This window comes from Rhipicephalus sanguineus, chromosome 10, assembly GCF_013339695.2.
Source record: "Rhipicephalus sanguineus isolate Rsan-2018 chromosome 10, BIME_Rsan_1.4, whole genome shotgun sequence".
In the NCBI taxonomy this organism is placed as follows: Eukaryota; Metazoa; Arthropoda; class Arachnida; order Ixodida; family Ixodidae; genus Rhipicephalus; species Rhipicephalus sanguineus.
This window is the reverse complement of record NC_051185.1, coordinates 4,486,150-4,506,187: the sequence shown is the minus strand read 5'-3', so window position 1 is coordinate 4,506,187 and position 20,038 is coordinate 4,486,150. Positions and strand designations below refer to the sequence as shown.

Genomic DNA, 20,038 nt, shown 5'->3' with positions numbered 1-20,038 from the left:
AAACGGAACTGTTGCTTAAATGGTACTACTAACTCTAATATGGTTGGCTTTGTACTTGAATTCTGCACCCCTCTTCATCTCTCAGCAAACGGAACTCCTTTAAACGTAACACATTTTCCTGCTCCCTTCAGGTTCCGTTTAATGAGAGTCTTTTGTATAACTAATGTAGAATATTTTTGAAGTGAATATAGTTAGACTAGTGGGATTTGCATAAAACATGGATACAAGTGCCCAACGTTGACACATCTTTAAAAGGTTGATTCTCAATTTGCCACAGATAAAACTGTTTGAGCTACGAAGTCAGCTTATTTTTAAGGTTTAGTTATTCAGATGAATAACTGTATGCCGTTATTTCCTTGGGTTGCATGCACAGATTTAACTTTTTTTCAGCGAGTTGTAGTTGGGGCTGCAGCTTATGCAGGGTAAAATACGGTACATCATGAAGGTTATCATAGTTTGCACATATAATTGCCCTAATACTTTTAAATATAATGATTTTAAGTGTGGATAATGTGCAAACTTCCCCTTGAGGTGATGCTTCACAGCATGCACGAGTTGCACCTAAGTGGGTGGCTTCATGGCCACGCTGTCATGAAATCCCATTTTTTCAGGCAGGTTATACGTGGGAAGATATATGTTTGTTTCAAATTCTTGGAAAACCTCGCATTCATAAATTCAAGCCGAAGCGAATATTGGATATCATATTTGATCGAATACGAAGCATTGAGTATTCACTCCAGCCTTGCATGACACACTTTACATGAAGACGTTCAGGGGAAGACGAAAGCTTGAAGGGATGAAGAATTCTTGGAACACTGGATGTTGCTGGAGCCATCACTTTGACAAGCAGCCTTGAAGAAAAGGCAAGACCATTTGTCCAAACATGGGCTCCAACGACACCCCGTGTTCCAAGGATTTAACACTTTGCATGAAGCCACGTGGTGCAACATGGATCTGCATTTTTTTTTATGTATGTCACTGCTCTAAATGTGAGGAACGTGTTGTTTTATTGCTTTCGAATAGTTGTTTTACTAATTAACATGATTTACTCCCACAAATTATTGCAATAGATTGCTTTTCAACGTGGCACATTATCGGAGTTGATAAGGTGCACCCCCACGAGTGCATGAGGGCTGCTGAGCTTATGTGTGCCAATGCATCTTGATCTTTCAGTTGGAGAGCATCAAGAACTTCGACTTCGATGAGTGGCGCAGGAGGGTAAGTGACCGGCTGATCCTGCTGCGAAAGTGGGGTGCGGCCTTGCAGTCAGACTTGGTCATGATGTGCTTCTCCTCTTCCAGTTTCTGGGCTGGATGAACAACAAGAAGTCTCGTGTGATGGACCTGTTCCGCAAGATCGACAAAGACAATGACGGGAAAGTGACCAAGGAGGAGTTCATTGAAGGAATCCTCAAGTCGAGTATGTCTTTTGCCTTTCGGGCTTTAGCAGGGTTTTAGTGTAGTGCATGCAAAGCCCTTGCATGTGCTGTCAAATAGCTGATCCAAAATGTGCATGTGCACATCATGGAGAGCTTCGTTGGTTTGCTTATGCGCGCTAACTTCTGGATTTAGCATTGTAGGCTTACATGGCTTGTCTAGCTAGTGTAATGACACGGTGACACTTCGCTGCATACTCTCATCCGAATTTGTTTGTAATATGTCTCGTGCAAATGTGACTTTGAACGAAAAGCCGGCGTGAGAGAAGGGAAGCAAAAGAGATCACGTGACGTCCAAGGGAACGAAAGCCATACAGAAGCGAGTGAAGGCATGACTGGGCATCTATATGATGATAAACAAGGCAAATTGAGTACTAATTTAATTAGCATTGATGTTAGTGAAAATTAGTTATATGATGACAATTGCAGCAAATTAAGTGATTAGTGAGTGTATTAGTGAACATTAATTAGGGAAGTTAATTAGTGAATGCTAATTAGTGAAGATTGCACCTTGATATGGTAAAACAGCCAACCCAGATTGCTCTTGCCTTCGAGCTGTCTTAGGTGAATGCATAAGGGATACAGTTAGCTCTTGTTATTCTTTCTGTTGTTGTTTGCATGGGTGGCTACAAGGTAAAGTGTAAAAATGAAATTAAATGTAAGCAGGGAGGTACATTCTTTGCTGTGACAACAAAGTACAAACAGTAAGAATGGTTTTTCACTTAGTTCTGACCTAACAAAAGGCACTACCATTAGTGCAGAAACATTTTGATCGCTATTGAGCAGATGGCATCGATCTCACAATTTGAGGAAAGCTTTAGTAAAATTTTTCACGAATAACATTCTTATAGCACAGCCATAGCCATCTTGTGTGCTTGCATATAAATAGTCAGAGCATTAAAACTATCTTTTCTTGTGGCTATTTTTTCTGTTGGCAATTTTCATTACTTTTGGCCATGTGCTTCATGTTGGCTTCGTTTAGCTTTGGTGAGTAATGGGCATTTCCCGAGGCCCTCGACCATTGTGTAAAAAAAAAAAAGTTGTTCTATTGCTGGAGTAGAAGGGGCCCTCTCGTGCATGGACACTGTGGAAAGCTTCATTCTGCCCAGTGCTGCGAAAAGCTACCAGACAAAGATGACATCCTTCTTCGAATAAGTGTGAATGCAGGCCTGTTTTGTCTTGTGAAACGAATTTAATTCTGTTGTAGTTTCACCTTCTTAATTTAGTTTGAAGTGGCACATGGCGACAGGTGAGCTTTACCTCGTTGATTGTACATTTGAAGCCTGCAATAATGCGTTTTTCAATCTAGCATTTCTGTGCGAGTCGAATTGCCGGTTTGTTCGAGCAGATTTTTATCCCTAATGCTACAACGAATAACCGATGTAACGAACCAATTTAGGGTCCCGACACTACCTTGTTATAACAAGTTTTGACTGTATCATTTGCGTCGGAGAGCTCAATGGCATTCACTCCTGAAATGTCGGCTGAAATGAACAGATTGTCATGTGCCCTGTCACGTGGTCTCCATGTGGTGTCTGATCCGTGTTTCAGAATTCCCCACAAGCAGACTCGAGATGGAAAGGGTGGCTGACATTTTTGATCGAAACGGCGACGGCTACATCGACCACAAGGAGTACATTGACACCCTTCGTCCCGATCGAGATGTGAGTCTCCACGGCCACTGGCTCCATGTTAGGCTCTCTAATGACTGTACTAGTAGCCTTGCAATGATGCCTGGGTAGCTCAGTTGTAGACTTGCGAGCTTGGTGCTAACCTTTCCTAACATGGCTTTTCTCTCTTCTCTGTCTCAACAAACACTAAACACAACCTGTGCTGCAGTGCTTGGTTCATGGTGCGAAGCAGGTGAGTGCCATCTCAACATGCTAACTGTACTCACAGCCCTGTTACGAGCTTGCCATACAGCTAGCTTTGTTGGTGTGCCTGCAGTCTGCAGCCTAGCGTAGTGTATGAGCGAATGTTCTGTGGCATGACTTGGTCACTAACAGGTTGACGTAGACAGCTCAGCGGTGATGCATGCTTCGAGGCATTGTCTCCGTAAGCAGTGTGATGCGCGTTGGTTTGCAGAACAAGCCCCTTACGGAGGCCGAGAAAATCCAGGACGAAGTCCAGCGACAGGTTGCCAAGTGCACCTGTGTTCACCGCTTCAAAGTGTTCCAAGTGGGCGAGGGCAAATACCGGGTAAGTGCCCATGGCATTTCAGAAGTGACATTGTTCTTTCTGTAAAATTAATTAGCCTATTTATACAAAGCCTTTTTTAGATAATCAAATACCAAACTCTAGGGTCGGGTGATGATAGAATCTATTAAACTAATTACCTGGCTGGTTTCATTAAGAAAGGGGCAGAAAAACATCACAAGGTTGATTCACTTGGAAGTATTTGGCCCAATTTAAAAGAGCTTTAAGTTCAACATGCACCCACTTTATAGTCATTCAAAGTAGGAAACGATCTTAAGGACACTAGAGCTCCCAAACAAAGCAGAAATCAGGTGCACATGTAATTTTTTAATAAGAAGAGCATAGTATGCAGGAAAAACATAGTATAAAAAAGATGGGCTTTACTATTGGGTAAGTGCCGTAACAATTCTTTGTGACCTACTGTCCTCTCATTGAAACCTTGGGGCAGGCCAGAAATATGCGTTTTCAATGGAAGGTGGGGTTTGTTTAATGCGTTCACTGTACCCTAAGAATCGTTAAAACGCACACTGGTGCAATTGGAGCCATTATGGTGGTCACCACTAGGGTCTGGATTCATGTATGAATAATCTGGCAAAGGCTTACCTTTAGGATCAAAATCTATTAAGTTGAGTCTAATAGAAACACAGGGGCACTGACTAAGACGTTTGATCGGGAACAAGTTAATCGAAAAAATTGAATGACCGGAGTTAAATTGACAGAAGTCCGCTGTATGACAGATCATGTCCTTTTCATTTCAAGCTTATTGTTAATGTTGCTGTACTCTCTTACAATCGAGTATTTTGTTAACAGTAATTATGAATCTCGGACTAAGCATTCTTGTTTGTTATCTGAGAAGTAGAGCTGTGCGAATAGCAAAATTTTGGGTACGAAGCGAACTCGAATATCGAAGTGTGAGTGCAAATCGAATCGAATATTTTTCGAATACTTCTCGAATATTTCTAGAATATTTTTCGAATACTTCGAAGCGAAATTGCAGAAAAAAAGTTAGAGAGGATTCCTAAGCATATTCTTATGAGATAGCAACATGAAAGTGTTTCTTTTTGCTAGGTTGATGAAGCACTGGCGGGGTGGTGTTTCATGGTTGTCTTATCAAGAATGAGGCACTGTAGAGGCCGAATTGTACTTATGTACATGATTTGGTGCAACCAAAGTTTTGCCGACAATACTTTACACGTGATAGGCAAAGATGCCATTTCCTCAGCCTCTCCTCCTCTTTCAACTTCTGTGGAAGCCCAACTGATGTGGCGGACAAGGGTGTGCTCCCTTCAAGTCCGGAGTTCCAAATCTGCCTCGTAGACGTCAATCTATAAGAACATCTGAAATTTTGGATGCTAAAAAGCTTCGGCTTCCAATTTTTCGGACTTCCTGCCCAAATTTCAGGTCCAAAACAGCATTGATTGAGCCCCCACCTCTGCCACATCTTTCATCTCCATGTTGGAACCAGCGTTTTCTTGAGTTAATACATTTGCGACCGTAACGGAGCTTGAAAGGCAGATTTGCCGCAATACCGGCGTGTGATGAGGTGAAGCATATTGAAAATCTAGGGACCACTTCCAATCGGACGTTGACTGTGTCTCAGCAAAGTTCGACCCTAATGGATCTTGAAAGGCAGCTTTGCCGCACTACGAGAGTGTAATGAGGTGAAGCATATTGAAAATCTGAAGGGGTCGCTTTCAATTGGGCGTTGACTGTATTTGTTTTTGAGAAGTTCGAATAGTAAAATTCCAGTGCGAATCGAATCGAATAGCAAACACTATTCGAAAAATATTCGAAATTTCAAATATTCGCACACCCCTACTGAGAAGTGTTATTTTTGAGCCTGATTTGATGAACCTCTGTTTGAACTAACGTCATGTGTGGCTTTCAGTTTGGTGAATCTCAGAAGCTGCGCCTGGTGCGCATCTTGCGTAGCACGGTCATGGTGCGTGTAGGTGGCGGCTGGGTGGCCCTCGACGAATTCCTCGTCAAAAACGATCCCTGCCGAGGTAAGCGGGTGGCAGAGGCATTGCGCCTGTGCTCCATGTGTACTATGCTGCGAAAGCCATTGTTTCTTCTTCAGGCCAGAGAAAGCTTTGTCTCTTTCTGTCTTTTCTGTCATTATTAACGAGGAGCGGTGCTTTTCCTGCCACATTTTTTTTCCCTTCTCTTTCCTTTTTTGTTCTCTTCTGTGGCAGGAGGGAGAGAAGAAGCATTGTTGCTAACACGGCTAATAATCGAGCAGTACCGACGCAGCCAGTCCAAACAGTTTGCAGTGCAAATGGCGCCTACTTACCCCTAACCCCCTCTTCTTCTCGCGCGGCTGTGCCTTGCTGGGACTTGGAATGCATTGTACATATATGGGCCTGCCTGTGAATGCTCGTTGCATGCCTTCTTCGCATGCCAACCACTATCTCTCTTCTGCTCTACTTAATTCTCTGTCTCAGGGGTGGTCAAACTGACCTGGTAGCAGCACATAGCCCTTCTCTGGTCTGTTTGCAGCTTGGGGTTGGGTTACTTGATCAGGAAGCAGGCCTGATCGAGCTGCAAGTCACCCACTAATATAAATGCATGCCTGCTGGCATCAACAAAATCGGGAAACTTGTGACAACTCGGCCGCATGCCATTCAAGAGGCAGCCAATGTCACTAAGGTTCAAAAGTTGCATTTTGCTGCAGCTGTTGAACAACAAACTTGGAGCTCTCCTGTGGCTTCTTTAACAGGTCTCTTTGACCACACCTGCCCTATCTCGAGCCTGCAACCAATGCAGCCTATGAGCAGACACCTCACCTTTAGCAATGTTAGGTTAAACTTCTGACTGTTATAATGTGATGGAAGACTCTTTTTTATTTTTCTCCTGGGTTGCACAACTTTACCGTAGTGTCTGAAGTATGTCCTCTGTGTTTGAGATGTCTTGTATATACTAGTATCTGTAATTAAATTTTGACCAGATGCAGTGTAGGTTTTCCTTTTAACAGGCAGATGACCTTAGGTTGTTTTTCGGGTTGTAGGGGCTAACTGAGAATTCACGAACATGCTGTAAATTTAATTTCAAGGTTTCCCTTTTAGAGATGGTGTAATGTCCAAATCTGACTGCAGGCTTTCAGCTCTTTGCAATATATGTGCCATGGTTTTAATAATAACCGGGCACTAGCTTCATGGATGTTCACCATAATGCCAAACAAGCGTGTAACATTTATAACAATGGTCCCTCGCACATGCCTCCCCTCGTCAACGGGCTCTGCCCCATTGCATAGCTCTTATCTGCATCCACTTGTTCAAAGCACTTGTAGTGCATGTCCAGCAGTTACAAACCTCTATATGTAACACCTGCTAATGTAATTAAAACCTTATACCACATCTCGCTTCATGGCATGCCACAGGGCTTATGTGCATCAACATGCATTCCATGTAAATGCATTGCTGTGGACCTTTGAACATTTTGCAAGAGAGGTGTGCAAAGCTTTCTTTGGTGTGGTGAACATCCATGTCACTTAGCTGACATGCTCTGCCTTCGTTTGCCCACTATGTGGTCACTGTAATGAGATTTGTGTACGGTGCTGACATGAAACAAAGAAAAAAGAGCAGTACAGCACACCAAAAAAAGATACAGATTCAATCGACCCTAATAAAATTGAGCATGGAGGAAAATTGTAAACTGATTAGCTTGACGAATGGGAGCTGCATTTTGGGAAACTGAGCAGAGTTTCCCAGAAGAGTACAGTGTCACATCTAACGTGACAAATTTCATCTTAATGTAATATACTTGTGTGTTACTTGGAGATCTCATTGTTATGCTTGTTGCACAGTTTAAAAGGCAACTCGCATGACAGTTAGTGGTCTTGTGACGTAGCTGTGCTCTCATTTCCTTTGTTTTATTCTTCCTTCTCAGCATCAGTAGCATACATCTCGTTCACTAAGGTAAAGGAGCTGAAAGTGCGCACCTCTGTAGGTCAACTGGATATCAAAGCGTAAGGTGTCCAGAACCACGCTGGCCAAGCTCATTGTCGTTGTTACTGTTGGCCAAGTGTTCCCATGCATGATGGATGGGGTTGGTTGTGCCTGCTGTGGTCGTCTGTATGTGTGTTGGCCAGCGTTTAGAGTGTGTTGTACCATGTGCTCCCCTGCGTGTGGTGTGTATGTGTGTGTGCACGTGGCTGACCTGTTTGTTGGACGCATGCGCGTGTGCCCCCTCCTGCTGCTGCACCCCTTCCCACCACCACCACCACCACCGTCACGTACCACCACCAGCCAAGGGGCGCACCAACCTGGAGCTGCGCGAGCAGTTCATTCTGGCCGAGGGCGTCAGCCAGTCCATGACGCCCTTCAAGCCCAAGACCTTCTCGCGGGCGGGACCAATCACCAAGGTGCGTGCATGCTTTCACGGGATGTGGCGGGGGGGAGCAAGCACCCCCCGCAACCCCCACTGCCTCCCATCCTCTCCCGACACGATGCGCTCCCTCGTCGGGCACAGCAGCCCAGAAGAGACTCGCCACTTGTTGGGGGGACGCCAGCACACTGCCTCTCCCTCCTGGCGCGGCCGTGCAGAGAGCTGTTGCCGTCTTTTTCTCTCTCTCTTCTCTCTCTTCCCATCCCACTCATCTGATAGATAGTTTCTTCTGGGGACCCTTGCAGCAGCTCCATTCCAGTCCATGATGCCGTGCCTGCCAGTGCAGGGCTTCAGTCCGTCCTTTTACCGACCTGTGCCGGCTGAAGAGGGCTCTAAGATTCCCGTCTACGACTGGGTAATGGGGTGCTCCTTTGCATGTCTGGGCTGAGGGTTCTCCCCAGACGATGATTTTTCACTGCCACACAGCCACTGAGATCCCCCGCCCACTTCTCCACCTCGCACACTTCCTGGGGATGGGAATGAGCGCAAACATTGAAAGCAGCAGTTTAGGTGAAGTACTGGCTGACTACGTAGCCAACTAATTTTTTTGACCATCTCCTAATTATTTGGGCTTAATAGTGGGACCATTGTGTGCTTCATAGCACCCTAGTATAGCAGCAAGTGAACCTTTGTTCTTAGAATGGCAGGAAGTTGAGCTAGAGATTCTTCATGAAAGAATGTTAGGCCTGCATACACGGACACAAGAGAACAGAACAAGAGGACACAAACATTGTCTCGTTCTCTGCTCTTGTGTCAGTGGCTGCACCCGTTACCTTCTTTCATGATAAAACTTTGTCGTATGCAGTTAAACCTCGATGCAATAATGTCGGTCCTCGCAGTGGCATGCGTAAAGCTGAATCACAGGTTCATCCAACACATTGTGGTAATCGGTGTAAGCATAGCTATCACACCCATTCCATCATTGCAGCTTGCCATCAATACTGCCACCAAAAATAAGAGTTTCTGCTCAAAGTTGTGAGGTGGCAGTCGAATTACAGTAATTTTAAATTTAGAACAGTGAGGCAATAAAGTGAATTACGGCAGCTTTGTTCGATGTGGCCACATTTTCTCGTTTGCGACGTCGCACGCGTGCATTATGTCCAAGAAATTGAGCAAGACAGGGTATGGTGTCTCAAATTTCATTCAGAGTTATGCATTGGGTTAACAGACGTCTTCTGTGTCAGTGTTATTGCAGACTGCCCACATGATATTATGGAGTTTGTAGTGGTGCAGCAGGCAGCTGCAAGCAGATATGAGAAATTGGTCAGCTACTTAAAGGGGTCATGAAGCACCCCTTGGGCTTGTTGAAAAAACACATCCTGCGGAAAGCTGACACGGCTATGAACTGCTCAGCCAAATACTGCAGCCGTGCGCACCACGTAAAGGCTACAAGCGGAACGCGAAGTTGCCGTTTTCTCAGGCGCCCTCTTTTCAAACAGAGGCCAGTTCTCACTCTCGTCGGTGGGCGGGGCGTCTGCCGGTTGACGTCGCAATCTGCATCTCCACGTCGCAAAAGACATAGCATCCTCATTGGCCGATAGCTGACATAAATCGAGAGCGGCGTTTGGATCAGATGCGCTTCTTGCCACGGGGTGCCGCCACTTGCCGGCGCCGCACTCCTCAGTACACGGTAGCCGCACTTGCACACGCGAATCACAGCGGGAGAGCGATCGCGTTTCGCGACGCGCGCTGACGTAACTGCTTTCCCCTGTGCCATCCCTCCCTGTGTAGCTTCCACTGCGCTCGTTGCGATGAGAAAAGAGAGAAAGCGCTGAGAGTGTGCGCCAAACCCCCGTAACTCCGCACATTCTAGACAGATTCGAGACATTTTTGCGGCAATCGGTTCGGGAGGCAGTAAACTTCAATACTGAGGTCATTAGATCATTACTTGGAAAAGTGGTTCATGACCCCTTTAAAGCTTCTTGCAGCAATGCACTCTCCGAAAGAACCTTTATGTGCAGTAAAAGTTTCCTTTTAGTTACGATTTGCTGTTGCTGGGAATTGATCCTCTTCTTTAGCAATTCCAGGATAGCTTTCGACTTCTGGAGGGCAAGCTCTGTGATAGCCCGAAATAAGCTGCACCAAGCTTTTTCTTGGTGATCGAGACATCTTTAGTATTTCTGCCTCTACAGCTACTCATGTCACTAGCCGTACGGCGACCACAAAATCACCAAATTGGGCATCGACACAAGGCGTGCACTGTGTGAATACACAGGTAATGTGGAACTATGTGTGTGATACTGAATTATACGTTGTAGGCAATATGGAGCTACGTAGGTAATACAGGACTAGAAGGCAATACAGAATTACATGGCGTGGAGTACGCAATGTTCCAACCATATGCTCTCCCTCTCCACTGCTCTGGAACTGAGGAGGAGTGCATTCAGGTGCACACAGTCGGATGGAGAGCACCACTACCAGAAGATGCTTCCTGCTTTGAAATGCGTTTGCAGAAACTGCGTATAACTCAATCATTTGAGCTGGGATACCAACAAGATTCAGTTAACTGCTTCGGTCTTTTACTGTGGCAGCAGTCCGACTTCACTATATTGAAATCATGAATACACAAGCTTCATTATGCTGATGTATATACATGGTGTTCTGTAGACATGAAGTTACGTAAAATAAGTTAACCACTTCATTATATTGAAGTTTATTATATTCAGGTTTAACTGTATTGAGTCTGCCTGATTTTCACGATGCAATTTCCCCTACATTACTGTTGCTAAAGGTATAGGCAGATGTCTTTTTTATTGTAGACCAATTCCACAGCTATCCAACCGCATCAGCCACTAGGTCTGGTTTTAATGTGACTGATTTAATCTGGGCCAAACCAAAGGATTCAACATAAAAGGTAAGGCATGAAATCATGGACACGAGACGAGAACAAGACGACACAAACATCGACAATCAACTGAAAGGGTTCACTGTGGCGGAAAGGAAAGTAGACACAAAAACTTGTCTGCGCATGCACAGGTATGGCAGTGCTGCCTGACAATCGGGTACACGTGTGGGTCTACACAACAGGTAACTGTTCAGGCATTTCATTTCCTCTTTATGTAAGTTAATTGAAGGCTGCCTCATACAATCTGTTGAGATTGCATAAAATTCATCCTACACTGTGCCATGGTGTGACAGCAGGCCAGCGCTCTTCCACATCTCATGGGGGTGTGAACCAGTAGGTTTAGATAAATTTCTAGACCATAGCATAGACTTTAAAACGAAGCACTGGGACTCTTCGGAGCTGCAATTCGCGGCCTTAGATCATGTTCACCATGCGGCAAGAGCTAGTGGAGCCCTGGGGCACCACCCAGTTAGCTCTCGAATGCCTCTTTACTACCTTCCCTAAAATAAAGTTTCCTCTTCTTCACGCATGCACTTCCACTATTATTGTTACGCCAGGCCTCAGCCATGACAGGTGGCGCAACCATACCTGCGCATATGCAGATAAGTTTTTGTGTCGTAACTTTCTTTTCTGCTGCAGTGCGCCCTTTCAATTGACAGTCGGTGTTTGTGTTGTCTTGTGCATGCTTTACATTCTTTTATGATGGATCTATACTAACTAGCTCAACTTTCTGTCATTCAAACCAGAAACTCCATTACTGACACACCGCTTTCAACCAGTGTTCTCAAAAGAAACTTTTCATGTCTATTTTTTAAAGAAATGCAAGCAAGAAGATTTACGGTAGCAGCCACACCAGCTGTCACATTATAATGCTGTCATTATCAGCCAGTGGTAATTGGAGATTAGTACTTGAATGCTCGGTTCAAGGCAGCCAGTAAGCCAGTCTGCAGCCAACATCCAGCAGCATTACACCAAGAGGGCCAAACATAAGTGTGCATTGCCATGTGAACATTGGACATTGGCTGAATTCATGAACATTGGTAATATGGTGTAGGGTAGCGCTTCCCTGTGCAAATTGCTGCATTGCAATGACTGGGCCACACACTGTGTGCCAGGCAAATCTAAAAGCAATTGCTGTTCAAAAAAGACTAGATATTGTGTGATTATGCGGAACCCTAACGCTGTTTTCAGTGAAGCTGTTTCTTCAGGGCTGTTGTAATAAGAACCTAAGTTGCTTGTAATTAAACCACATACCTTAAAGGGGTCCTGAACCACATTTCCAAGTAATCATCGATTGACATCTGTGTCAGAGTTCATTGTCTTGTGAATCGATCGGCACAAAATTTTTTGAAGTCTTCAAGGATGAGCGGAGTTGCAGGGATTTGTCTTACACTTTGAGCACTTTACTCTTCTGTTGTCCCAACAAGCATGCTGGAAGCTCCACAGAGGGGGAGGGGGGAATAGGGAAAGAAGCTACATCACGCGCACATCAGGGCCTTGAGCACGCATCCTGAAACCTTCGCTAGTGTCTCTACTGTGTAATTTTACTGGGCTATAGAGAGTGACACCCGGCACTTGGCTGCACCCCGTGGTGAGAAGCGCATCTGATCCAAACGCCACTTTTGATTTATGTCGACTATCAGCCAATGGTAACAATCCGTTGTGTGACGAAATATCTGTTGTGTGACTGCCCTCTGTAGAGAGTGTACGGTCATCTGTGTGAAGAATCAATCGGGATTTATTATTATTAGAGAGGGCGCTTGAGAAAGTAGCAACGTAATTGCTCTCTGCTCGTGAACTCTCTTTGCCGCGTTCAACTGCAAGATTTGGCTGAGGTGTTCACAGCAGCGCCTGCTTTCCGCTGTGTGTGTTTTTTCACCAACCACGAGGGGTGGTTCAGGACCCCTTTAAAGGGCTGTTTGTATATTGCCTGCATATAAGGCTTTTGTGGGCTCCTTGAAATATTTCTGCAAATGTAGTATGAGTCATCCAGAAATTTTGTTTTGCCAGAATGGTGGCCATAATATCTTTGCGTCCTGCTATCAATAAACTTGATCTCTGTTGTGTTCATACTTCTTCTAGGGCTGCAAAATAATTTTTTGTTGTTCATGAAACAGACTTCTGACACACTGTATTGATTGCATTTGCAGTGTACTATGCGCAATTAGCTTCCGCACATAGATTGTAATCGTAACGGCATGGCAACATGAGACAGAGTTCACACGGCAGGCATTAAACTAACGACAGCTAACTAAAGTTGTTAATTCAGCACCTGTCTTGTGTGTGCTGCCTTGTGTTGCTACCCTATTTGCACTGCTGTTACAATGAACATCAACCAACTTGCAGTTTCACATTTTAGAGACGTTGGATTTCGCCTACAGATTAACCATACCATGTCCCTAATTTTAAACATATACTACTATAAGCAAAGTGTTTTGTTTAGCTTACCCAGGACACCTGAGAAACCTGCTGTTAACCTCGTATGATGCATAAAAATGAGCAAAAATGAATGTTCACTACTTATTTGCAGCCGATGTAATTGACGAAGAACACTAGCATGTTGACACACTGCACCTAACGTGATGACAATTTCCAATAAACGTATGCTTGGTGTAAACACAGTCATCTTGTGACATGGGGAAGCTTATCTGACAAGGTCTGTAAAAGTTTTGCACTATTAATAAATTACACTCATAAGCTCATGTGATGCATAACCTCACATGATGCGTAAAAATATGCAAAAGAACCAGTTTCTCCTCTTTCATGGCAGGAGAACTCTTGATTCTTTTGTGTAATCCCTCCAAAGAGGCTAAAATGATAAGCAATTTAGCTAATCATATTTTAAAAAACTTAGCAATTTTCATTTCACCCCTAATTAATACCCATACTACAAAATTTGCCTGTGCACCATCGCCGACATTCCCCACTTCACTCAAAATATGTGTCATCATGAGTGGTGTTCTTTTCTTTTTCTACAGGCACATAACAATTTGATTTAATCTGGGCATCTAATTTTTTAGTGCATCTGCGCTTATTCCTCCGAGGGTCGATTTTCTTTTTTTTTTGCGGGCTGAAAATGTTCAGAGCACCCCATTCCAAATTTCCCAATTTTTTTAGATGGACCATCAAGTGACAAAGTTTTCTATAGGTACAGATGCATTGCTTATTCATGATTAATTAAAATCAAACAAACTTATTTAAGTATAAAAGAAATATATGCTCTGGAACAAACATGCCTCATATGCTTAGGAAAATGTGCACACAGATTAAGGTCACTTTTTTTCTAGTAAGAATCTTCATGCTGCGCACACTCCCGAGAAATTGCTTTTTTGTTAGATTTCAAGTTCAAACTGGTTAGCAACTGCAAATATAATAAAGGAGCACAAGCTCTCTAAATTTTGGCAGCCAATAAATTGCAAATGGTGTAGTACAAGTAAGAGTAACCGATTTTGTGAATGGTTGTTCAATTTGCTGCACTCTTTACACTTGGTGCACTCGCAGCAGGTTGTGAAAATGGGGGTCTTACCACAGCAATCTTTTTTTTTTTTTATGTTTTGTTATTTTCTGCAAATGATGAATAAAAGTATAGTGCAGAGTGTTTTTAAAGTGGAGACAACTGTCTGCAGATCTTTACCTGTAACCAAGTGCATGAGGCCAGCAGAAGAAAGTGGAATGTTGAGGTCGCATGTAATCCCAGGCTTGCCTCTGGGCACGTGATGTGGCCCCTTCACCATTTTCATCGTCCTCACTGTCCTTTGGTGGACGCAGGTGCGAGAAAAGACGGAACGCAGCGTCCCCCTGAGCCAGCAGCAGCAACAGCGCATTGTTGCCGACGACGAGCTCAGTGACGGCTCAGGCCAGCTGCGGGTCACCCGCCTTGGTGAGCTGGTGCACTACTCTAGTATCGTCAGTGACTAAATTGCACTGAATTCTTGTGACATGTCTTCTTAATTAAAGAGTACAGCTTCAATTTTCAAAGCAGAATATGTGCAGCCATCGGTTTCTAATGTAGCTCTCTACTCTAGTTTCTCTGATTTCTCGCGCTAGTTTAGGTAAACTATCAAGTACATGAAGTGCCATGGCAAAGTAGTCTGGGTGCACTTGCCAGTTCATATTGTGGTCTGGGTGCACTTGCCAGTTTTGTTGAGCAATGTCAGCTGCACTCATGGATTCTAATGCTTACTTTAGCCAACCTCTAGCAATTCCTGTGCTCTTTTTCTTGCATAGGAACACCCCGAAGCCGGCCTTCAAGCCGGCCATCAAGCCGACCGTCAAGCAGGCCGCCAAGTCGGGCCAACAGTGACCTGTCCGCGGACAGCATTGATGGCTACCACAGCCAGAGAAGGACGCCATCGGCGACACGCCAACGCACACCCAGCGGATCATCGCAGACCAAGATCCCCACCCCACGACGGCCAACGTCAAGCACAAAGGATTCTGACGTCAAGCAACAGCGCGAGCGATGGAAGTGAAATGCTTCCCGCAGAAAAAGCGCAACCCCTCAGCAGGGTCCACCACACTACTTATGTTTTTTTTTTGTTGTTGTTGTTGACGCTAGCTTTATAGAAGTTGGTTGTTAACATTGTTCTTGTGCTTTTTAATCCTGCCACAGCTTTTTCTAAAGGGCTTTGCGCCGGTCGCGCAAGATCGCACAGGTGCGCATTGTAGTACTTGTACATAATATTGTCGTGATGCCAGATCATGTTGCTGCTGCACTAGTCCAACTAATATTTTTGTCTTGCGGATATGATTGCATCGTGGATTCCTGTCAAGCAACAAACAGCTGTTCAGAACATTCCAGCAGCGATGTCCTTTTTTATTGTCATGTTAAGCTCTCTCACCAAAAGCCTCATAGTATGCGTATACTAATACAACATTAGTGACTTCTTTCTTTTAGTTGGCCAGAAAACCCTGGTTTTATTCAGATTGTTTGCCCACCAAAGGATTGTGTTAGGTGCCACCACTGGGGCTTCTTGCCGCTCGGCTTCAGTCAAGGCTCCAGCCATTTGCATTTCCTATTGTGTGAGCATGCATAGGCTCAGAAACTTAACGCTTTTTATTTTTTTAGAACCTAGACCTTGCACTTTTGGTCCATTGCATTAACCAAATCGCAGCTGTTGTGTTTAATATAGGTATGAATAAAGAGACTATATACATTACGTGTGCCTGTACTGCCTGATTGTTGCGTCGCCACACCTGCACTCAAGGCTACTTGTGCAGAAAGCTCCTCAACAACTAAGCTAAAAAATGTGGATTGACACACAAAGGCATAAAACCTGCCCTTGTATGAAAACTTTCATTCAACAGATGCACTCTTGCTGTAGAATGTACAAACCTTTGCTGTAATTGGCACCTTGCTATCCATGTTTTTGCTTACATAGTAAATATTTATCTAGTAAATATTGCTTCGTACGACCACTATTATTTCCCGGTGATGATGTACAGGTATTTAGTCCTTAAGAACAAAGAAATGCTGCTCTTTGCTTACTGCTTAGTTTATATGGGGAACTCCATATACTGCGTACAGTTTTGTGTCAATAAACTAAATTGCAATAAATATTCTGCATATACTCTGCATGTTTTAAAGATGCCTTCCTATTCCGTTACATCATAAATGTGATTTACTAGAAAAATCAAGTCTCTTCATGACCACGACACAGCACTTGTCGTCGGACCCTACGATCGCCACCATCGGTTCGTTGCATCGTTATGCTGGTAATTTTTTTTTCTTTAACTAGAAATTTTAGTAACATATCCGTAATGATGTTTCTTGTCCTGCCATGTGGAGGTGCAATTTTCAAGGAGCATGGTGACGGATATAAAGTTCTGAAACTGGTGCTTCCTTGGGAGACTGCTGAAAAACATGCTACGTAATGCTTCATAATTCGGATATTACAGTCTGGAATTGATGGCACGTGAAGCAAAAAACACCGTAATAAATTAATGTTGCTATGGCCTTTAAGTCTAAACCACCTCTTTAAATCTTCAAGCTATTAAAAATAATTTCCTGTTTTTCTTTTTAATTATCACTTGGATTTTTAGTGTCCTAAGCCTAACAATATTTCTTGCGGTGGTGCCAGGATCAGTGTTACCAAGTGTAGTGTAATTGCGCTACTCTGGGGTATTTCTGCCATTTTCACTGCTTGCTAGGGTGGTCCGGTGTTTTACCAAATGTGGGCTAATTTTGCCAGCCACAGCATTTTTGTAGCGCTTGGAATTACTCCGTAAATAGGCAGGTGGAAGCATTCACAAATTCTTGCTAACAGTACCCCATGAAATCAAACATGTGGCACACCTATCGCAATAGTTTTTTTTTGACCTGCTCAAGAATTTGTTTCATAATGGGTAGAGTGAAGAAAAAGTAGGTGATTGATCTCTGACTGGATACTGAAGGTTGATGATGGTGATAAAAAAAAAAAGTCCAAAAGACATTCTTCTTTTGCTTCAGTATTCAGTGCACTTGCATTGCTGTAGCCCAGCCTTCAATACCTTTTCAGTAGGTGCGCTTCAGGTGAACTATGGAAAATCTAGCATGGCAGTCTCTTCTGGAATCCTCACAATAAGTTTTGAGCACGCAGCTACATTTCTGTTCACAAAGGTAATGCTTACCCACAATGCCACCAACAAATTTTTACTCCACCATTTATACTACTTCGTTACGGCCGTGCAAGACAGCAGTGCTTCAGGAATAAAGTGCTGGAAGTGTAACTGTGTGGCCATTTTGTTTGTTACCATACTCTTAAAATAATTGTGTGTATTCCTCCAGTACAATATTCAAAACATTTTTTTAGGAGACATTGCAGCAGTCTCTCTTCAGCAGCAGTTTTAGCCATGCTTGGGAAATATCGAAGCTGCTTTACTTGTATAGTATTACTCTTCAGACTTTAAATGTGGTAGTTACACATTCAAAGAAAAAAAAATATTGATAAGGGTAAGAAGTATAGTGATGGTGAAGTCTGCTTAGGGTAAAATAGGGTATTTTCAGCCACCAAATAGCGCATTTTTGAAGAAGTGGTTAACAGTACTGGCCATGATGTCCCTAGTAATTTTCGTCACACCAGGTCTGATCTCCACATCGAAGTACGGCCATACTGCTGGCAGTAACTAAGTGATGCGCCAAAAGTGAGCTACAAAATAAAACTGCTTCAATCCATCATTTACGATTGCCTCCCCCAAAAGGGCAAATGATCTGACTGGAAAAGAAAAGCGTAAATTTCTCTTAATTCTGAACAGTAGCGCAAAGAAGCACACAGACAGCGACAGATCAAGACGGGACAGAGTGCTGATCTGTCGCTGTCTGTGTGCTTATTTGTGCTACTGTTCAGAATTATGCACTACCAACTAGCCCATCAGTCTGTCCTTTTGAAATTTCTCTTGACGCTGTTCTTGAAGGGCTGCTGAACTAATGTGAGCTCGAAGGCAAGATAGCAATTTAATTGTTGCCTTCACTTTCCTTGTATTCTCCTTGCCACATGTTCAGAAGACACGTGAAGACTAAGTCAGCACTGATTGTCCGTAAATTGCTGCGTTGACATGGCAAGTCATTCCTTTGTCATTGCTCTGTTCAGTTGGCTGCCCTTAGAATAAAAATATGGTAGGTGGTGTTGTTTAAAAAAAGAAGTACCTACGCTTAAACTGTGCTAAGTTTGTGCAACTGTGTTGTTTTATAACTGGCGTCAGATGTTGGCAGAGAAAAGTACCACATCATTTTTGCACATAGAGTGTAAGATTTCATGATCGTGGGACAAATGGCACCAAGTGATTCCAACAGCATTTTGCCTAAAATGTTTTAACATGATATTGACTAATCTACCAGTTGCCACCATACAATCTTAAAACAAATTGTTCTTACACCATCACATAAAAGTACAAAAAGTAGCTGAAACATTTGGCTTCCCAGTCTTGCAGCGTTAGGATAGGAGAGGAAATGGGATAGTGCCCAGCCAGTGGACACTGACATTTCAGTGCTGAATGAAATGATGCCGGGTTGCTCTGCAGTCGGGGAACCTGTTGGGGTAGAAAGTTGGACGGAGGATGTGAAGGAAGCAGTGGTCGAGGAATGTGTCGGCTGCATTTGTGGTTGCATCCTCTCAGTGTGTGGTGTGGTGGAGGTTACTGAAGGCACTCTCAACTGTCATAATCGAGAGTGTCTCGATATCCTAGAAATTGTGTGCTTGTCCTCCTCATCTGGGTTGATCACTGAAAGTGTAGAGCACTCTTTTAGTGATCATGGAAAGCCAACTATACGTTTTGTTAAAGTACATCCAAGTTGGACAGCTCTTCCTCTGGTTCCCGGTGAGTGATATCTCAGGCAGCTGCATGTGTGCACTCATAACCAGGGAGAGAGGCAGAACTTGTGTGGTGTGCGTAGTATGTGTGGTGTGAAAAATGCAGTGCGTGTGTTGTGGGACAGTAATGCGTGTGAACGCTCAAAAGGTGTCCTGCAGTGAATCAGTGAAAATGACAAATATCGGTGCGAGTAAGGTTTATGGTGGCATGGGCCATAGCTACAGCACACTCCTCACCCTCAGATGTTTGTTTGGTAGGAATACAGGCTACTGAGCCGTGATTACTGTTAACCACTGCTCCAATCGTGAATTTGCAGGAGTGATATCTAGTCGGTGTACAGGAGGGCGTTTCAGGGAGACTGATCAGTGGGCTTCAGAGATTATAGTCACACTTGCCTGCCTGTGCCCAGCATTGCACTCGGGGTGCATGTACCCAATAGAGGGCATTCTTGCTCGGAGGTTGGCGGGTAGCTGCATTGCATTGTTGTATATGCATCAGTTTGAGTGTATCCTAGCCTGATGAGTAGCTCTTCTCTCATTAGGATGTTGCCATGTTTTCGTATCTGGCTATCACGTTTAGCTTCAATTAATTCTATTAGGTTGTCGTTCACTCCCATGGCTAGGAGCTGTTTGGTGGACACAGGAACCAGGAAAACCTGTCATAATGAGGCGATGCAGCTGCTTGTCAGAGGCTATCTCCCATCGAAAAAGTTATGCAGATCCAATGCACATGTTGGATCATGTGTCACACAATTATGAATGCTGTAAATGTGGTGCATACAATGCCAACATTCTGAGAGCCCCAGTGTATCACCACGTCTGTAAGGAAAGCAGTCATTATAATAAATTACGCTTAAAGGTACAGGACTGATAGGCTATAGTTACATG

At 43.9% G+C, this 20,038-nt stretch overlaps 1 protein-coding gene across 4 annotated transcripts in view; it reads left to right on the top strand.

Annotated features, from left to right (window-relative positions):
• Positions 1–16,021, top strand: part of LOC119406865 (microtubule-actin cross-linking factor 1) — a 252,161-nt gene extending 236,140 nt beyond the window's left edge. For all 4 annotated transcript variants that reach the window (XM_049419656.1, XM_049419653.1, XM_049419654.1 and 1 more), the window contains 9 exons: positions 1,174–1,218; positions 1,302–1,419; positions 2,987–3,099; positions 3,275–3,298; positions 3,521–3,634; positions 5,520–5,637; positions 7,879–7,994; positions 14,631–14,742; positions 15,090–16,021. In XM_049419656.1, the coding sequence (XP_049275613.1) occupies positions 1,174–1,218; positions 1,302–1,419; positions 2,987–3,099; positions 3,275–3,298; positions 3,521–3,634; positions 5,520–5,637; positions 7,879–7,994; positions 14,631–14,742; positions 15,090–15,334 (1,005 nt within the window). In that variant the 3' untranslated portion in view covers positions 15,335–16,021. The remainder of the gene's footprint in view (positions 1–1,173; positions 1,219–1,301; positions 1,420–2,986; positions 3,100–3,274; positions 3,299–3,520; positions 3,635–5,519; positions 5,638–7,878; positions 7,995–14,630; positions 14,743–15,089) is intronic.
• Positions 16,022–20,038: the final 4,017 nt, after the last annotated feature.